Source organism: Pithys albifrons, chromosome 6 (assembly GCF_047495875.1).
Source record: "Pithys albifrons albifrons isolate INPA30051 chromosome 6, PitAlb_v1, whole genome shotgun sequence".
Classification (NCBI taxonomy): domain Eukaryota; kingdom Metazoa; phylum Chordata; class Aves; order Passeriformes; family Thamnophilidae; genus Pithys; species Pithys albifrons.
Genome location: NC_092463.1, coordinates 56090297 through 56109881, shown reverse-complemented (window position 1 = coordinate 56109881; position 19585 = coordinate 56090297). Strand labels below are relative to the sequence as shown.

Sequence of the window (19585 nt, the reverse complement as noted above, 5' to 3'; positions counted from 1 at the left end):
GCTTACAAAACCATGTTCCTTAATCATACAATGCAAACACACTATGGTTAGAACAAAACCAGAAAAACTTCAGAGGAGCTTTTTCCTAGTAGCTAAACCATTACTCCTACTGGAAGTCTTTAAACTGTTAATCCATTGGTGTCCGATCCTAAAACTTAAACTCCAGACTTAAAGCAGCTGGAAGCCCAGAGCCTGAAGTGTATCTCTCTGATGTTCCAGACCAAGTGCTTCACATGAAATTGTTTGTAGGATAGGAAAATAGTCATACAATGGTATTACTGCAACTTCTCAAGGGCATCACCAAAAAAAAATCCTGCATGCATCTGTGAGGAAATCCCTGTAAGACACAGTTAAGATACATATTAATTTTGAATAGCATGGCCCTCAGGGAATTGCATAAGAGTCATGTCACAACAACCACAGAATTTAATCTTCAACAGTCAGCCCGGGCTCACTCCTGCAAGGTGAGGGGTGAGATACCAACCTACTTCTCAGGAGCCTGAATGCTCCCAGAAAAACAAAGATGCTGTAAAATTTCTTTTTGTTCCCATTGCTCCTTGTTCCCCCTAATGCTATTTGTTATCACACCCACACTGAGAAAATCCACTAAGGTAACAGGGGAATATTAGGATGAAGTTTCCCTCCCACCATGATTGAGATGTCTGATTTTCACCACTCTTCTTACTGGCCCCTACTCTGTCTGACTTGAACAGCCAGCTAGGACTTCTCAATTCCAGTGTCTCTTAGATGCTGGTGCAAGCCAGAGTGAGAGTGGTGGTGCTGGCAATTAAAGGGTCAATATTTGATCAATTGCTTTTTCCTGTTGCTGGTCATGTAAGATGGTTCCTGCACTGTCCAAGTCTCTCTCTTCAGAAACAACAGTTTCTATGTTTTCTTACCTCTTCTGCTTCCATAAGGATGCCCAGAAGAGGAGTGTCAACATGAATATAACTTACCTTCTGCGTTCCCACATAAGCATTTTTCTGGGGATGTAGGTCAGTGGTCTGATGCCATGATTGTGTGAGACAGCTGATATTGGAGACACTTCTACCATAATCTTAGACTGGTCTCATTCAAACCTGATTGCCCATCATAACCCTCAAGAGAATATGGGCATTACTTGTCTAACTCAAGTTGTTCCCAGGTTGTCCGAATCAGGTGGTGTTTGCCCTCACACACTTCTAGGAGTTCTACAAGGAAGGAGATCAAATAAACAAATCCATTTTCTTTTATGCTATCTACATGCAGGGTATTCAATTATCTTGATCTCTCAGTACTGTGCAACCAACTAACACACTACGTTAGCCTGATCAAGACTGTTTTAACTACCTCCTAGTGTGACAACTCTATTTCTTAAGGCTGCAAAACTATGTCTTCTGCAATTACAGGATCACAAGTTCATCTTGAGAAACCAGTGCTGGAAGAAAAACAAGCTAATATAAATCACACTAGACAACAATCACCTAAATGTATCCTGGATGTTCCAGTGCTGTTGCATCACTCCAGTGCTCTCATGCTAACACGTGTCAGTTCTAAACAAGAGTATTACTAAAGGAACAATGTCATAAAGGAAAAACACCCTCTCGCTCTGTTTAGTACAGCCATTTGAATAGGATTAGCCATTAAATGATTGAAGTGGTCAGATATCTGAGCAGAACCTGCCCTCGTAGCTTCCACTTAGTTAGGCAAGAACTGATGTTGCTAGGAACTCTTCCATGCAAGGATGCCTACTAAACACTGGAACACTTGGGCACCAGCCATACTGTTTTCTTGCCACTGTTTCCCACAACCAGGCTATAAACAACTTTCTGTGAGCTCTCCTTTACATGGATGACTGAAGAGAACATGTTTAGTAGAGAGAAGACAAAAACTGAAGTGCTAAAAATCACTTTCAAAGGATGTCCCACTCTTTTTCATGCATAGTTTTTCAGCAAAAGTTTCTAGTATATTCTCCTAATTCCTTTGGAATACATCATCCTCTTAAACCAACACAGCCAAATGGAATAGTTGGTCGCCGTGCCATGTATGACTTTCCACAACATTACTGACACTTTCAGGTGTGGTGCTTCTCCACAGCCTGCTCTCTTCTGCCTGTTCCTCAGGTAGGAGCTGATACCCTTATCACACACAATTCTCATGTCCCACTTAGATTTTCTCTTGAAGGTAGCAGGTTATGATAGAGGGGAAAAAAATAACAAAATTATTTTGTGAAGACTGCCACTTTATCTCAAACCATTGAACAATTTACTCCTGAAAGCCCAAGCAGAAAGATTAAACCCTGTTCCTCCACATTTCAGAAATCCTCGACAACAAGTGAGGCCAATAACCCTTCGTTTCTATTGACAGCGGTGCCTGTTGCTCAGCTCACAAAACCAGATTTCCTTCCTGCAAGCACAGCGTGCTGCTGTTGCAAGAACAGCACCAGATTGCAAAAATGTTGACAGGCAGATTTGCTCCTCATCCAAGTAATTTCAGCAGTAACTTTTCAAAGAGCCACCATATCCCTGGCCCTTGTTTCCCTTGCCTGCTGGCTGGTGGCGTCACGCACGCACCCTGCCCTGACGTAACACCCTGAGCAAGCGCAGCCTTGTGAGAGTGTTTCTACACAGATTTGTTTACAACCTAAGAAACCCAAATAGCAACTTTCATAATAGGAGTCCCATCTCCAGTGCAGTTGGTGCATGTTGTTGTGAGACCAAAACGGAGGAAAAAAAAAGATAAAAATACAGGAGCGTATCTTTGTACAATGATTGCAGTAACAGATGAATAAACACACAACCTGATACTGCACATCTGGTATTTCATCACTCCAAATACCTTATTCACATTTAAATATATTTAATACTGTGAAAAGTTTATAAGGTAGCAATGTCTTTATAGAGGCAGTTACTTGCTGGAACTTTTAAAATTAAAAGCAGTCATAAAAATAATCTGTTACTGTTCTCTTCATAAAGCTATTTACCTCACAGTTTCCTATTAGAAACCCAGAAAAACACCAAATAATAGCAGCTAGCTACAGAATCACACAAGCCTACAGAACAGGATTTCTTTTGTCAATGTACTAGTTCGAGGTTCAATTTTAATATTCAGTTTATACAAGCTGCTTTGGAAACGAAGACTGCTATTGCTTATCAGGCAAAAATTCTATTATCTGAGATGAAATTTTTACGAAAGTATCATTTTCCCTTCACTGTCATGGCAGCACATAGCAAGAGATTTTAGGTATAACCTAATAAATATATACAGCAGTTCTGAAAGGCTGCTATGCACCTCCTCACATTAATTAGAACTCATTCTTCTCTGTAAAACTACTAAAGATGCTACAAAACTTAACCCTTTAAACAATCACTACATGCTTTTAAGCAGCTTTGTTGCAGAGACAAGTACCTCCAATGCAAATTCATAGCTGAAGAACAGTTTACAGGTCTCAAAAATTAAGAACAAATTATTTTCATGCCTTAAAGGCAAAAGCCACCTTTGCTACCTTGAGGCTACGTTAGCAGTGCTGATGGCAGCATGCCTGCAGGCATATTGCACTTGCTAGCAGCTTATGGCAGTTTGGCATTGTCTCTAGAACTGCACTAAATGTACTTCTCTCTATAGCTAAATTTAAAAAAAAAAAAAGAAGATGAAAACGTGCACACAGGATCAAATCCCTTCTCATGGTAATTCCAGTGACTTCAGTGTTACACCAGGGATAAAAGTAGGGCTGCATTTCACAGCAGCTCTCATTCTTGTAATCTTTTCCAAAAGACTCTCCCAGGAGCAAAGACAAGCACAGGCAAATATCCTGCCAATAAGTGAGTTCACAGGAATTGCTACAAGCAACTAAACTGTCAGCAGTAAAAGACCAACAATCGGAACAAAGTACAAATACAGGACAGCCAATGCCCTCTAATGGGCTTGAGTTTTACTGTGTGCTGGATAAACAGGGACATGGAAATTCATTGGAATAGACCTCTGAGAGGGAAAGCAAATTATAGGGTGTCCCGCTCTGTACCAGTGGATGATATTTGTGTTTGATCAATACTACTTTTGAAATGGTACAGATTAAGATTTAAAAAAATCTTACCCATACCTTGCAAGACAAATGAAAATGGGTCTAAGAACTCAGCCTTTCCTCCATGGGCTACTCTTAGCTGCTTCCACAAAGAATGTGAGCATCAATTTATAGATGTGTTCCTCTATCCTCTTTCAAGCCTTCACATTTATATCATCCTCACTGTTTTTAAATTTTATTTACTTTAAGTCAATACTGCACTAGGAGCAAATCCAACCCTGTAAGATCTTCAGAAGCACACACACAATGGAAGGAGGAAAAGAAGTGATGGATAGAGCTTTTGTGCAGCAAACTTATCACTGGTCCCTTGGTCTCACTGTGCATTCCCTTTCTCTCAAGATTTCCAAACTACAGTTTCCTGGAATTTGCCCATCTGAACCAAAACAAGCATCTTTGCTTCTTACCCAATCATTTCCTATAATTTTTCAAACAAGAGTTTCATTAAGCTTTCATTTTGTTTTCTAAGGGTTTCTTCAGGGGCCATAACCCAGCTGCTGGGTCAGCAGCAGCCTGAAATGCTCCTGGTCCTGCACAGGTCACTTTGCTTTTATAGCCTGAGGGTGCCCTAAGGCAAAAAAAAAAAAAAAAAAAAAGGTCAAGACATCCTGTTTCCCTCCCCAGCCATGGGGCCCTGCAACCTTCTTCTGTGGGTATAGGATCAAAAGTCTTTTGTTCTAGTCACCCTCTTGTGCCTTGAGTTATTTTTTTGAGAAGGCAAAGGAAAACACCCTCCCCTTCCCTTCCCTTCATCTGAGATCTCAGCTGCAGAGGAACAGCTGAAGTGATTCAGGCTGTCCAGAGAGGTCACAGATGTCCCTCAGTACCACTGGGACACGCTGCTCCTGCCCAGGTGGCACCACAGGCAGGCACCCCTGGGCCACCCCCACCTTCTGGATTTCATGTCCCTCAAACCTCCTCGAGCAATCCTCCAGGTCCCTCTGAGCCAGCTGACCAAGAGTATGTACACAGACCTCTTAGAAATGCCAGCTGAAGGATGGTTTTAGACCACCACAAAGAACAGTGAAGAAACTCTGGCTTCTGCTACCAAGAATGTTGCAAAGCTCTCATTAAATCAAAGGCAGAGACTTAAAATATTTCTTTAAGCAAAATTTCCGCTCTTCTCAAAGTCTCCCTCCAAAGATCAAAAACTACAATTGCTTCACTTAATCCACACAGAGTGATCATTACATTTGCCTCTATAAAGATCATATTTTTTCTTGTGCCTATATCTAAAAGTAATTTCAGTTAGAAAATTAAATTGTGCTCTCTTGACCTTTTGTCTTACATGGTTCATGAATTACTGACACATTACAATATCCCCCAACACTATGAAGCTTAGAGATACTGCAATGTCTCTCTTGTAAGTGAAATAAACTTGGTATGCCACTAAAAGGCATTAAATTATTTTCATTATGCCACACAGAATCTAAAACACTTACACTGTTTTGATTTCAAAATCCTTGGAGAACAATTATGCTCTCAGGGCCATAAGACTCTATTAGAAAGTCCTCAGAAACCTAGCATGGTTTCAATAAATCCTCAAACACTACAAAGCAGTTACTCAGCTTGAAGAATGAAAGCATCAGTTCATCCACTGCACAGTCAGGATGTAAATTCTGCTCATACAGTACCCTGCACTTCCTAACACATTTTTTTCTTCTCAATCATGGCAAAGCCTTAAGTCAAGTTTTCAGTATCAAGCACATATAGCCCCTTTTCTGACTGAAAATAAACAATATTTGATTTAGGATTAGCATAAATATGAGATATACATATGCTTATGGCATTAGTAGCTACCAGTATTAATCAGCAATTAGATATGTACAAGTAGTTTTATACATACATAATTTAACAAATGTTAACATTTAGGATTAGAACCGTCAATTGAAACCAGTGATTGTTGAAATGAATGGATAAATATGTTAATTTCTCTAATTTATACAATGGCACAAAAATGCTTCAGAATACCAAAAATCAGATTTCAAGGGTGACTAGTGTTCTTGCAGGGATCTCGATTAAGAAAAAAAATGCAGCCACACTTATTTTGGCTGATGAGGCTGTTCAAGCCTAAGTAGAGCTTTGGAGCATAAACACACAATAAACATGTTTGTATATACATGCTTATGTACTCCTAGAAGGAGCACAACCTTCTAATTAGGCAAATCATCTCCCCTTTCCAAAGGAAAATAATAGCACCGAAACGCAATCAAAAGAGGCAGAAACGAGCGAGAGGGAGAGGACAAGAGAGATTATATTCCCTTGGGCAGGGGGAGAAGGGGAGGGCGGGAGAAGCAGGGAAAAAAGCAAACACCCAGGCAGGAAACCCAGCCCCGGCAACTTTCTGCCAAGGGCAGCTGAGATGCTTCATCCCAACTCCGAGGTTTTTTTTTTCTTTTCCAGACACGAGGTTCGGTGCGGCCGCCGGGGTCACACGGCAGCTGCGGAGGGGGCCGGGGGGCCGCGTCCCGGGAGCAGCAGCGGCGCAGTCCCTGTTTCCATGACCTCAGGCGGGGGCACAGCTGGTGGCAGCTGCAGCACCATCTGCTCGGGGCCGGGCCCCCGCTCTGCCTCGGGCTGCCCGGCCAGGTACGGCGAGTGTCCCCCCGCGGGGCACAGCCACCCGCAGCTCGGGCACCCCGACACGGGCTCTGCCCGCCCCAGGCAGGGCTTTGCAAAATGGGAAAGGAAAAGCGACGGAGCGAGAGAGGGCTCGGAGGAGCGAGCTCAAAGGTCCGCGTGCGTGCAGATGTCAGTATCCCTCCGCGGAGAGACTATTTATGGAATGCTGTCAGCACGTCATCTGATTTACAGCAGTTTGCACGGAGCGAAGGGCAAAGAAAAAAAGAAAGACGCAAAAGCACCCCTAACTTGCCTCTTTCATCAAGAGGCTTCTGAATGCAACAAGAACTTTATCAACTTTGCAATTCAGTATTGCATAATCTGCCACAGCACCACACAGACAGTGCTTCCCATTTCCCTGTCTTCAGCATTTATTGAAAAATCAAGAAAAATGCCCTTTTTTTATGCCCGAGGAGTGACACATTTAAAAGTTTCTTTTAAACATTCACATTCATCAGTCACAGCACAGCATTCATTAAAGGCACAATTCTGTATCAATATTGCTTTCTAGTGCCAGTGGTGAAGGAACTGGCTCAGAGAGTCCTGAGCACATCACCCAACTGAGCTCCATCAACTTCACAGATTTCTTCCAGATTTACTCAAACAGTACCAAAATCAGAACCAGGAATTTTGTGTGAAAACAAGCTGGGCTTTACAGTTCTGACTGGCACAATTGTTTTTGACAGCTAGATGTGTACCACTTACCATACATTTTGCCTTCATCTGATAAGATGATTTTCCTCCTCCCACATGGTGGATAGATAGCTAGAGCCTCCTGAAAGCTCTGTTCAATGTCAGGGCTCCAGACACCTTCTGCATCATTGTCAATAGGTTTATCTGCAGAATCACTCATTCTTTCAATATCTTCGGCAGGACTCTCGCTGCCGCTCCAGCTGCTGGGCTCAATGGTGATGGCTGGGGTCTCCAAGCCTAAGCCTGGAGTCTTCAAAGAAATAAACCTGCAAAACAAACAAACAAACAACCCCAAAAGGCATTAAAGATATGAAACTGCAGGCAAACATTTCTGTCTACTTCTGATTCTAAGTTAATTGCTGCTGAGCAGTAATGGCAGTAACACATGCATGGGATACGCCCAGGAAAAGTGAAAAATTAGTAACCAATCTACCTCAAATGAGCAGAGGTGGAGCAATAAGGATGTCAGAAGGGGAACTCTACTACATATTCTGTGTGCAATTACATGAAGGCATAGAGCATCAGGTTATTCTTCACAGATAGTCAGAGTGGGGATCTTAATACTGGGGAAAACTCTGCAGCCACATTTCATCTGGCTGAAGACTGGCATCCTTAAAATAACGAGCCAGACCCTCAGGCAGGGGTAAATCAGCATACTTCCACTGGCTGGAAGGGAAGCACACCAATTTATGCAACAGTGACCACCAGAGCCTAAGCCCACTTGAACCTAAAAACAAAAGGAAAAACTATTGTTTGCATTCATCCGGATGTCAGTGGAGTAAATGGAATTACACTAGTGATGACACAGCTCAATGCAATTAGCTGGAAAAGGCTGTAATTTTCAGATCTTACCCAAATAAATAATACAATAAGAATTTGAGCTACATACAAAAAGAAATCTCTAAAATTATAATACCAGAGAAAGGAATTACAAGAAAAGATATATGTTTTGCCTGATTTAAAAGGTCTCTGTCACAGAACCATAGCAGAACAAAAATTACAAGCTTCAAGTTGCTGAATCAATTTAATAAGAAATAATTTAATATAGCTGCACCTGCTCACACCAGCAGAGCTGCAGATCTGTCAGTCTTCCTTTTATACTTTTGAGAGAAATACAACTCTGCTATAAACAGTTGCTCCAGGCAAAAAAGCTGCTATACCAGACCACATTCACCTCTGGTGTAATTCTTTGGGAAGTCAGTGAAATAACACCAGGAACAGATTTGGCTCAACATGTCTAGGCATAATGCAGTTTTATTTTGAAAAACGAAGAAGTTTGGTGACTCTAACTGATCTAAGCAGATGGGAGTGTTCAAACATGCACACATGAGCTGCAAACGCACTTAAAAATCCAGTTTGCTGGCTGAACACTCAAAATCCCTAAACCATAACATTTTTATTCCGCTGGGGCAGAAGACGGGGGCTTCTCCTTCTGCACACCTCCATCCTCATGTTGATACACCTCTCACTGGGCTCTCACAGGACACCATAAAACAACAGGTGAAAAGTAGCAGAACAGCATTCACCCCACACAGAAAAAAGGGGATATTACATGGAAGGCCATGACAGCTCTGATGAAACACCTTTGGGCTGGAGAACTCCCTGAAAGAGGAAATATTTACAGCAGCCCTCACCCAAACTCACCAACCAGTCCCAAGAGATAACCAAAACCTGACAGGCCAGTCCCTCGGAGGCTACAGTGTCTTGCAAAAACACAGAGCTGAAACTGGGGAAACAGGGAGCAGCCTCTCAGCCTCATGAACCAACATTACCAGTCTGACATCCAAGCTGTGGGGTATTTCCACTTCTCCAGGCTCTAACACGAGCTCAGGGGGATCAGCAGATGTGAAATGGACTCCTAAGAACTTGATTTTCCTTTACTTGTGCATCTGTTTCCACAAAGAGGCATTTCTTAAGTTCTCATTGGTTTGAGCATTTCAGCACTGCAATCACAAGGCTAATCACTGTCTCAAATGCCTTTTAATAACTGATAATGAGGGAGCAGATGGATTCACAGGGAACCACACACAAATGGGAAGTGGGTGAGAATTCTGGCCGAATGCACCACTTATTGTCTCGGAAATCCAGAATGTACAAAATTTCTAAATTCTCATTACATAAAGAGAGATGTAAACCTTGGTTAAAATAAAGAAACCATCCTTCCTAATCCTCAGAAGGTTGAAGGGTTGGTTCAACCCCTGCAAGAGTTGAATCATGTACGTAAGATTTTGCCAAAGCTAATGGGAAAGTACTGACAAAACCCAATCATGTCTCCTTAAGCCTTCACATATAGGGGAAATTTTACATAAATGAGAGGTAATTGAATATTGACAGGGATAATTAGGGAAGTTTCAGTTTTATTACCATAGTGCAGGGGAAAATGGCTACTGGAGGCATTATTGACCTCACACGATCGAGGCCATGACTGAGCATTTCACCAGATGACCAAACAAGTGGGACTGTTTACTGAGTCTGTTCTTCAAAGGTGAGTATGGGAGGAAATCCTTCCCCTCCCCAATCCCAGGCCCAACACCATGCAATGTACAGCACAACCACAGGCCACTTTTGCTCAGCCCAACCACCCTCTGCTTACAAAATCTGCCACAGTTGTAGCCTCAAGTCTTATTATCGTCCTATAAAACACCTGTTATTACATTATGCTGAAATAATTAAAATGCACAAGGAACACAGTGAGGCTCTAAAGTAATTAATGTTACTCGATATTCATGTTATATCTTGCATTGTGTTTACTGGTGAATTTTCACTAATGTGCTATCTCCCTTACCATTCCTTTTTACCTTCTTGGATGTCATCTAGAGGCATTAGTAGCTACTAGTCCAGCCTCTAGAATGTAAGAAAACCAAGTGTTTCTTCCAGAACATCTGTACAGTTGGGTTGGGGAGCAACCTGCTGGAAGCAAACCTCTTATACCAAAGGTTATTTTCAGTGATTTCTATTTTGGTGAATGCTGACACTGCAGATCAATCTAGAGGACCAAGGAGGAAAAAGCCTTGTATTACAACTGCTAAATGACTCCCTCATATTTCAGGAAAATAATGAGCTAACTCAGTTAATCACTTCCAGCTCAGTTCTACATATCAAAAGGCAATTCCACCTCCTTCTTAGCTTGAATTCTAAGGACCCAACTGTGATGAAAAATTTCAGACCTGTTATGCCGAAGTTCTACATGATTATCACAAATAACACAAGCTGTCAACAGATGAGCTTTGTTACACATTTCTAATGAGTTATGAATCGTATGTGAAACATGAGGATTTACAATCCCATTTAAACTTATAAAAACATTTTTTAAAAGCAAGCCTTCTTCATATCAGCAAACTCCAAAAGTTGCAACACCAACTTTCAGCAGATGAAGAGTTAAGCTCCTGGGGGTCATTAACCACATCTCCCTTTGCCAAAATCAGAGCTCGTACACATGACAGATCATTCTAGGATTGCTTCAAGCACACTACTGCAGTTTAGGAAGCCTCTCTCCAGAGTTTCCCTTCTAACACCAGTGTTACATACTTCAAGACAGCTTTCCCTGTGCATAAAACTCCTGTAGCTGCAAACCCAAATGCATCCTTCCTGCAGTTGCTTTCTATTCTCTCCAGTTCAGTCAGTTCCAAGTATATCCTTTTTTCTTGTGCAGTTATTAAGACACTTTTTCTTGTGTGATGGAGGATGCCTTCAAACAACACAGTGTTACATTTAGGAATGGAGAAATTAGTAGGGGAAAAATGGATTTTATAAATACATTTTTTAGCCAATCCATTCAAGACAGCTTGATGAGGTACAAGATATGACTTACTGTCATAATGTTCCCTCAGTACAGTAACTTGAAAAATTACTTCAAAAACTCAGGGAAACAAGACTAGCTCTTGTCAGAGCTGATCAAACCAAGGTACTTAACTAAACCCAAATACTAGTCTGTAACTTCTTATCAAGGGAATGGTTTCTTTACTTGCACAAAACATTCTCTTATGCCTTCAGTTTATGAGCCATGCAAACCTGGACTTGCCCAGAAAGCTGCTTCTCACAGACCAACAACTGAGATCAATAGCTCCTCACAGAAGCGTAGGACAGCAGATTTAAGGCCTTGATATGTTTCTTATCCTTCAATATTTGCACAATGAACTAATATGAAAACACTGTCTTTCAAAAGTCATTAGAGCTGAATCTTATTTCACAATGTCTTGCAAAAGTTAAACTATTTTCTCTGTTTGTTTAATTAATTTACTTTCTTGAATTTCACTGTACAGGTGCCAATGGTGCCTTCACTGCAGTATCACATAACCACAGGAATAGGATTAATACTCTGCAGATATTGGTGCAGGAACACGAGAATGACTAAAAACATGCCTTGATCCTGAGACATGTCTCAGACAAAAAGCATTACACCTCTCAAGTCTTCTAAACTGTGTCTGCTTGAAGGGGATGAAGTGAGGCTGCTTTTGAGATAATCTACAATGGCACTTGCAAGAATGTGCAGGTGAGAAAACACCAATGTTGTTATCCAAACTGATCTTCTGGCTATGAATAGCTGCAGATGGCTACCTAATCATTCTTACAACCAGACCAACATTCCTAAAACCTGTCTTTCAGAAAAAACTTGACTCTTGAGGTAAAGATTTCAAGTGTTGAAGGGGTAAATTACACTTCTAAGAACACATTTTATTTTTAGTTTGTGAACAAACTCTCAGCTTCAGTTACATAAAAACAATGGGATCAAGAATCCAACAAGTTTTTTATAAACATCAAGATGATAATGAGCAGATGAGTAAACCCCAACTAATTCTAAATTTGCAGATGGCAAATTTTCTCTGAAGGCTTGAAATGTTGCAGGCCCATGGGATTTTCCTTTTGCTTTGTTCAGCAGTGCAAATCCACAGCTGGAGTGCTAAAGCCCTGGAGAGAATCCAGAGGAAGAAAGTTATCAGATCTAGAAAACATGACCTACCAGGAAAGGAATTAGGTTTGTTTAAATTTAGAGAAGACTGATGTGAGAAGATAACCACTTTCAAATAAGGAAAAGGTAAAAGCAAAGCAGAGAAGCAACTCTTGCCCATTTCTACCAAGGACAGAAAGCAAAGAAGTTGCAGCAAGAAAACTGTAGGTTGGACATTTGGAAGACTGCTCTGACCCTACCAAGTCACACAGCAGAAGCTTATGAGGGCACTGAGGAACTGCTCGGGGAGAGAGGCTGTTTAGAGCTGACACAAATGTTTCTCAGGAACAATGTTTAGCTCTGCCTGAGAGAGAGAAATTAACTACATGATGCCATGAGACTCAGTAGTAAAACATCCCAACAGAAGGAAACCTGCTGGGAGCACATCCTTGACTAGGCATGGGGGAATCCCAATGCCCAAGAGACTTCACAGATGTCCCAGTGACCAGACTTGTCAGCTTTGTCAGCTGCAGGGCAGGAGTCCAGGTAAAACCAGGCTTCCTACTGCAGGTGCCTGTGGAGCTCCACAGTCCTCCCTTCTTGGCACAGCTGCTGGGCATCCTGATGAACATCACCGGCAAAAGCCAACTGTGAAGTAGCTCATCAAGGCAGACCAAACCACCAGGCTGGGGAGAAGAAGGTCCTGCTGGTGCTGTCCATGGGAGTTCTGGAGATGAGACTGCCTCATCCCAGCCACCTCACGCTTCCAGGTGTATGTCGAACTGCCTGACCCTTCCCCATCACATCCAGATTTCTCAAGCTCTTTCTACACTGATTAATTTAAATATAGAACTGGTGGAAAGGTTGTTTCTACTTTGCCAGTAAAAGTATCTTTGCAGTGTTTACACAAGTCAAGCATGAAAAAAATGCTTTTTCATTTAAAAACAAATGTACTCTCTGGATTTTCTTGTTGTGATGTGTGTGTATGGATTTTTCTGATTTTCTGAAGAATTTTTCAGGCATTAGTATAAGGAAAACACTACATATATTCAAGCCATTTTATATATAAATTCTTTTTATAAGGAAAGGATATAAAACAGTATGAGGAATAAAAATGTAAATAATTTACCAAGCATCCAATGGTGAAATAATTAGATTAAATTGACTTTATATTGTATTTTTATTACAAGTTCTACTTATCAGCAATTATTCCTTCTAAGAAGAAAGAGCACCAGGAGACAGGAGTAGCCCATTTGTAGGATAAAGTATTCCTTTAACACTCAGACTAATTCAGCCATTCACATTTGCCATTGAAATTAAATAAAACAAGTTTTTCTCTGACTGCATGAACACTTGAGGAAGAATTTCTTATGCTGTGTTTTATTGGTGATCAAATAGTTGCATGCAATGATACTTCCATGTACTTTCTATCATTCATATAAACTACCTTTGTTACCTTAAGATCAAAGTTACAGGGATTCAAGCTATCTATTAACTGCGAGCTGCCTATTTCAGATTTGTCTTTGGGATCTGTGCAGGAATAACATGATCAGTTCAACTACAGCTACAGAGCACCTGTGAAAACACATGATGTTTTTTTCTGAAGCGAGTGCATTATGCAGTGAATTCAGCTGCGCTTTCTTCTTCTCACCTACTGTACTCGGGGTACACGTAAAAGTAGTAGGAACACAGACAGTGCCACATCAGTGTGTAAAATACCAAAAATATGTAACATAACATCAGTAAAGTGATAGTTTTCTTCCAATTGAACTCTGTGCCCTGCTCATCTGAGAAGATTTACATGTGTATTTTCACAAACCGTGAGGAAACTTACTAAACAAAGAATTACTTGGATCTGCAAAAGTAGGCAGCATATAGGCCTAGGTGTGAAATTAGGACTATATAAACTATTTACAAAAAGAAACAATGCATTCTCCTTGAATTGCTCATTTTTTTGCTTATAGAAACAGATTACTCAGCAAAGAGTGGGTTGATGCTAATACATGCGAATTCTTCCCTTTGGAAACAGTTTCATCTCTGCACTCTTCATGCAAATGAGAAGAGTATTTGGTACCAGTCTGAGAGCCTCATTGATTTTGACTCCAACCCAGTTTTCTTTTCCCTTAGTTTTGATTTCATACCGTTAATAAAATGGTTCATATTCTCAGTGGGAAACAACTGGATTCTGGCTATGACTACACCACACTCCTGGACTCTGTCAGCTTTGTGCTGGCTCACCAGGACAGAATGCCTTCTGCAGGCAGCTACAATTTCAACCCATACATATTATCTAGCTAGTGACCAGCAATCCAGTGTGCAAAACTGCTTTCGAAGGTGCTACACACCACTCCTGGTGCATGGTCTGCACTGATTACCGAGTTATCACCAGGTAGGTGAATCTCAACATACCAGTTGTGAATCCCTATCTCATTACAGTCACAGCTGCTGGAGATACAATTCCTTCCTCTTGAGATACTGAAGCAGCCACACTCATCCTAGGTGCTAGTGCTCATTTACACCCAGCTGGCTTCAATTATAATGGTGTTCCTAGGATTTAACCCAGCTCCAATGCTGCACTGTAGTGGCAACCAACAAAGATTATTCCAAATATGAATTGGCACTCGGCGGAATGAAGAACATTGAGCACCGTGTCTGACTTGCTAATTACCAACATGAAGCAAAGGAAAGGATAAAATATTTACCAGCTCTCAGAAGGAGAAACCATTCTTCCTGCCACTGCAGGAAGCACCTGTGCAACAACCCAGCTGCTGTGCTGTGCAGCAGGAGCTGACCATGCCCCTCCTGTCACCCAACAGGGATATGCTTTGTGAATGGTAATGGCAGCATCTATTACCAGTGTAAGGCCATGCCGCCTTTACCCCAGCTGTGTTCCAGCTGTGACTTTTCTAGGGCAAAAGCTGCTATATTGTGAAGTAGGAATTGTTAATATTTCACTCAGTCTCCAATTAGTCAGCTTTTAGAGGAATGGTCTGTGACCAAGGTGGTTCTGTCCATACAAGGAGAGGGTCTCTGCTCCCAGAGAAAGTGAGATGGCTTGGGCTGGCCAGAGGACTATTCTTTGGCACTGAAAATATCAGTGCCCAAACTACCGTACACACTTCACACCTCCAAGACCTGTACGCAGAGGCCACAGAAGGTCCCTCAAGGCAAGGTCTGCAGCCACTGCTTTGCTTGGGCTGTGTTCCCAGAGCATGTGTTTGGCAGGTCACTGTGATTCATTCTGCTGCCAACACATGTAAACAGAAAATAGAAACTAGTATATGTGGCTGTCAGGACAATAGGGTTTTGATGTACAAGAATGGAAAAAGGGACACAAAAATAGATGCAATTCTTGCTTACATGCAATATCTGTCTATTCCATGAATGCTTTAAGTTCAGACACCCAGTGGAGGCTGAGACAGGGTTTTCATCTGCACAGAGGTTCTGTGCCTTCCCAGTGACTCCAGAAATTATGAATTACAGTATAAAGGCCTAAAGAAAACAGACACTGGCCCCTCCTTCAGCTCCAGTGCTATGTTCATCTCTCCCACCTCTCCATACATGGACCTGGATACAGACACAAGCACACTGAATGCCTTTGGAGCTGCCATCTTCTGCATCTACTGGTGATTTTCCCAGTGTTGCAGTCCCATCTACCTGGGGGTTGTGAATTATGTACATGCAGTCAATGGCTTTCACATGTGCAGACAGACAATCTGTTCTTTGTAGTTTGCTGTAACTGCCCTGTTTCCCACAGCATCAATTTTATACCCCAGAAGCCAAACTGGAACTATTAATACCACATACCAAGTGTTATAAGTATCAGAATTAGGTACATCCTTGATCTCTAGTGTGTTACTGGCTTCCTGCTGGGACCACATATGATCCATTGCTCACACATATGATGGGCCTGGCAGCAAATCCTTCTGTCTAGATATAGCTCTGAAATTGTTTGTTTCCCCAGTTCCCTAAGCCTCCCTAATTTTATTGGAGTTCCCATGTCACACAGATATTTGCAAAACCAGATGCAATCCTTCACATTCATAGCTCTCTTATTCTGTTCCTGGCATATGACTAACTGGTTTTGTACTGCAGTATTAGGTTTTCCTCCCTTTCTCTTTTTTTTTTTTTAATAACTTGTTTTCAGGATGAAAGTTTTTTTTCCACAATGGCTGCAAAAACATGACTGTTCACTCTAACAGCTCTGAGTGAGGTGGGAAAATGGACAGAAAACCACCTGCTTGGACAACTTTATGTAAGTTCAGTCAGGAAAGGGAAACCCAATGCTATTTGAAGGGTGGTCCAACGTCTGACTGGTTCATATGTAACATAAAACTTTTGCCTATATAAAAAATATTTTATGTAATGATTTAAGTATTCTGTTAAAAAGGTACCAAAAAGGCACAGCAAAGTAAAAGGTTCATTCATTTACTCAGGTGCATTTGTTTAAACAAGAAACAGCTACAAAATTAACCCTTTCCCTATTCTAAGCTGAAGAAGGACCCTTCTTTTTTAAAGCAGGAGGAAAGCAAGTTTTGGACAAACTGCAACTTCCAACTGACCAAAGCCACCCCTGGAATCCAGTGCTGACACCTTTTATCCCTCAAGCCCACTTGTTCTCTGTTTTGCAGATGTTATACAAACAGTCCTTTGTGTAAGAGCAAACACACACACACACACACAAACAGAGACTTTCTCAAACATTTGTTGTAAGAGCTAAATTGCAGCTAAAATTTATTTTACAAGAAACTACCAAACTGTCTATGAGCTCTATCCCTCTAAGGTTGCTACAGATTTGTGAATGTCTCCCACTCACCTGAACCTGTTGGTTTTGTACTAGGCAAAACCAGGAGAAAACAGTTTTATTCTGCTTTGGTGTTACTACTTGAGCTACCACCCCAGGCTCTGATTCTGCCAACACAGAGCCATTTTGTACATATGAATAATCACTCCAAGCTTAATGAAGCTCCTCACATCTCCATTAGCAATTGTTTTGGCTGGAAAAAGGCCCTGCCTATCAGCCCTGGAGGAGCCTGGAAACAGAGGAGTGATAATACTGGGAGGCTCACTTTGGGAAAGGCTGTGGTTTTCTGGTGATAGGACACAAAATTGCAAGACACACACACACACACAGAAAAAAAAAAGGGAGGGGGGATGAAATCACAGTGCCACGGTCCTCAGGAGGGCTGAGATTTGATACCAGTTTTCTGGCCTTGTTCTCACCAACTCTAAACAGAAAGAGATTTCAGAAACCAGCATGTGAGATCAGATAGGACTTGGGGTCCATGTCGACTAGTCACAACATGAGTAGTATCTTCATCGCAGGCCAACACTGGAAGCCCCACCTTGTGCTTTGTGTATAGAGAAAAATCAAAGCAACAATTTTGTTTGCAAATGCAGTAACTGTCAAATAAAAATATTTTTAACTTATTTTGTTTTTGAACTGTTAGCAGGAGTGTTATGGGCAAATTACCTGCCAAATTAAATTTTAAGTCTGAGTTGTTTATCTATTACAAAGGAAGCCTCCTATGTAAGGAAACAAGCATTACTAATACAGAACTTATAGACTGCAACTTCTTTCTCCATCTCACTCTTGTCTCCAACACCTGTCCTTCCACAGGTGGTGAATGCATTGGCACTGGTCCCATTTTGTCCATGTGACTGTCTCATATAGATAATGACAGATCTATAGCTTGCACTTGGTTCATAATGGAAAATTTATTTCTGACATCTCATATACAAATTCTCTAAGAACCGAGGATGCTTTTATGCAGCAGGACTTACATCTTCTACAAGGGAGTAATAGAAAACACTCTCCTGAGATTCTGAAACAATCCCAAACTGTGGCAACCTTTAATTGCTGAACCAAGTAAAACCTACAACGACTAGCTCTAGCATTTTCAAAACTCAAAATAATAGCTATGCAGTTATTCTGCACTTCCCTTGTAGTTATCGCCTGTTGAGGAAACAATTTCTGTCTTAAGCTCTGACTTATATTTCCAGTCTATTTCAACTCCTTGTTCACTGTAGTTTAATCCTGCTTCAGGAGGTGTCAATTTTCCACAAAAATAACTTTGCTGGCAACTATTAGAATTGTGAATTCACCGGATTCTGGCAGAGCTAAAGAAGAGATGCTGCGGTTTAGGCAGCAGAAAACAAAACATCTAAAAACCCAAACAAAAAGTACAAGCCTAGGAACTAATCCTGATAATTCTCCTGGGCTTTAAAAATCTTGAATTTAACAAAAGTACCAATTTCACAGCACACTCATTTCTACCACAGCACCCCTTCCTCCCTGTGCTCACTATTCACAGTTCCACAGGCAGTCAGCACCTGCCTCTCAATCTGCCTGAAAAACACTCCCCTGTCCAAGACTTCACTTCTCATTTCCAGCTCTGACTCCAGGCCCAAGTGCCCCCTCTCAGGAGCTGCCCAGATGAAGGTGTGCATGCCTTCTGGAGGGGCAGAGATCATAATACCAGGATCTGCCTGACCTGGCTGGCTGTGTAGGAGCAGGTCCATGCCCAGCAGACCCCAGCCCACACCTCCTGAGTCACCCTCCTGGCACACCACAGCTGGAGGCGTTTCTTGGAAAGGGAGTGTTGGACTCATCTAACTCCGCATGGAGGTCTGGGCTGCAGATTTTAACTGCTATCTGTTTGCTCGTCCCTGGGACTCACATCTGTTTCTGCCACATGTGGAAGAGGGGGTGGGAAGCAAACACCAACAGAAATCCTTGCAGAAAGGAGCCTTTCCAATGCGAGGAGAAACACCCATAGAATTTATTACAGAAACAGAGCAAATACATGGACATATTTTGTCCCTTATCTTGCTTCAGTCACAACCTTCCACTTTGCTGTCTGTCAATCTCCTCCACTAGACAAGAGGGACACAAAAGGGGAGCATACCCCTGCTAAGCTCATTTCAGTTCTCTCTGCATCTGAGGCCAAATCAATTGCCCCAACAGCTGGGCTACATTCTCTCCTTTGCTGTGCCCTCAAACATCTGCATGCTGCTAGCTGAAGGCTGGTCTGTCCCTAACTCATGAAGGCCATGTGCCTGGTCAAGCTCTTGTGGCCAGAGCATAACTGGCTTTTGCCCCTCAGCACCTTCTCCTGCATGGAGAGGCAGCCACCAGCTGAGGTGCTTGCAGAGGATCCACGGGCACATCTAGGCTGGAGGACCAGTGCTGCCACCAGGGTGATGGAAACTGGCTACTGTAACTAATTTCACCCTAAGTTTTCTCCATCAGTCTAGGGGTGTTCCAGCAGACCTGGAGGGGTTGTGCCAGCCACACCTTGCACATACTGCTCCTGAAATGGCTC

General features: G+C 41.9%; 1 protein-coding gene across 5 annotated transcripts in view; it reads right to left on the bottom strand.

Annotated features, from left to right (window-relative positions):
- TEAD1 (TEA domain transcription factor 1) overlaps nucleotides 1-19585 on the bottom strand; it is a 159682-nt gene that overhangs the window by 98811 nt on the left and 41286 nt on the right. For 3 of the 5 annotated variants that reach the window (XM_071558996.1, XM_071558997.1, XM_071558998.1), the window contains exon 2: nucleotides 7385-7638. In XM_071558996.1, coding sequence (XP_071415097.1) covers nucleotides 7385-7532 — 148 coding nt within the window. In that variant the 5' untranslated portion in view covers nucleotides 7533-7638. Of the gene's footprint in view, nucleotides 1-7384; nucleotides 7639-19585 lie in introns of those variants that run through there. The other 2 variants (XM_071558994.1, XM_071558995.1) reach the window with 1 other exon arrangement.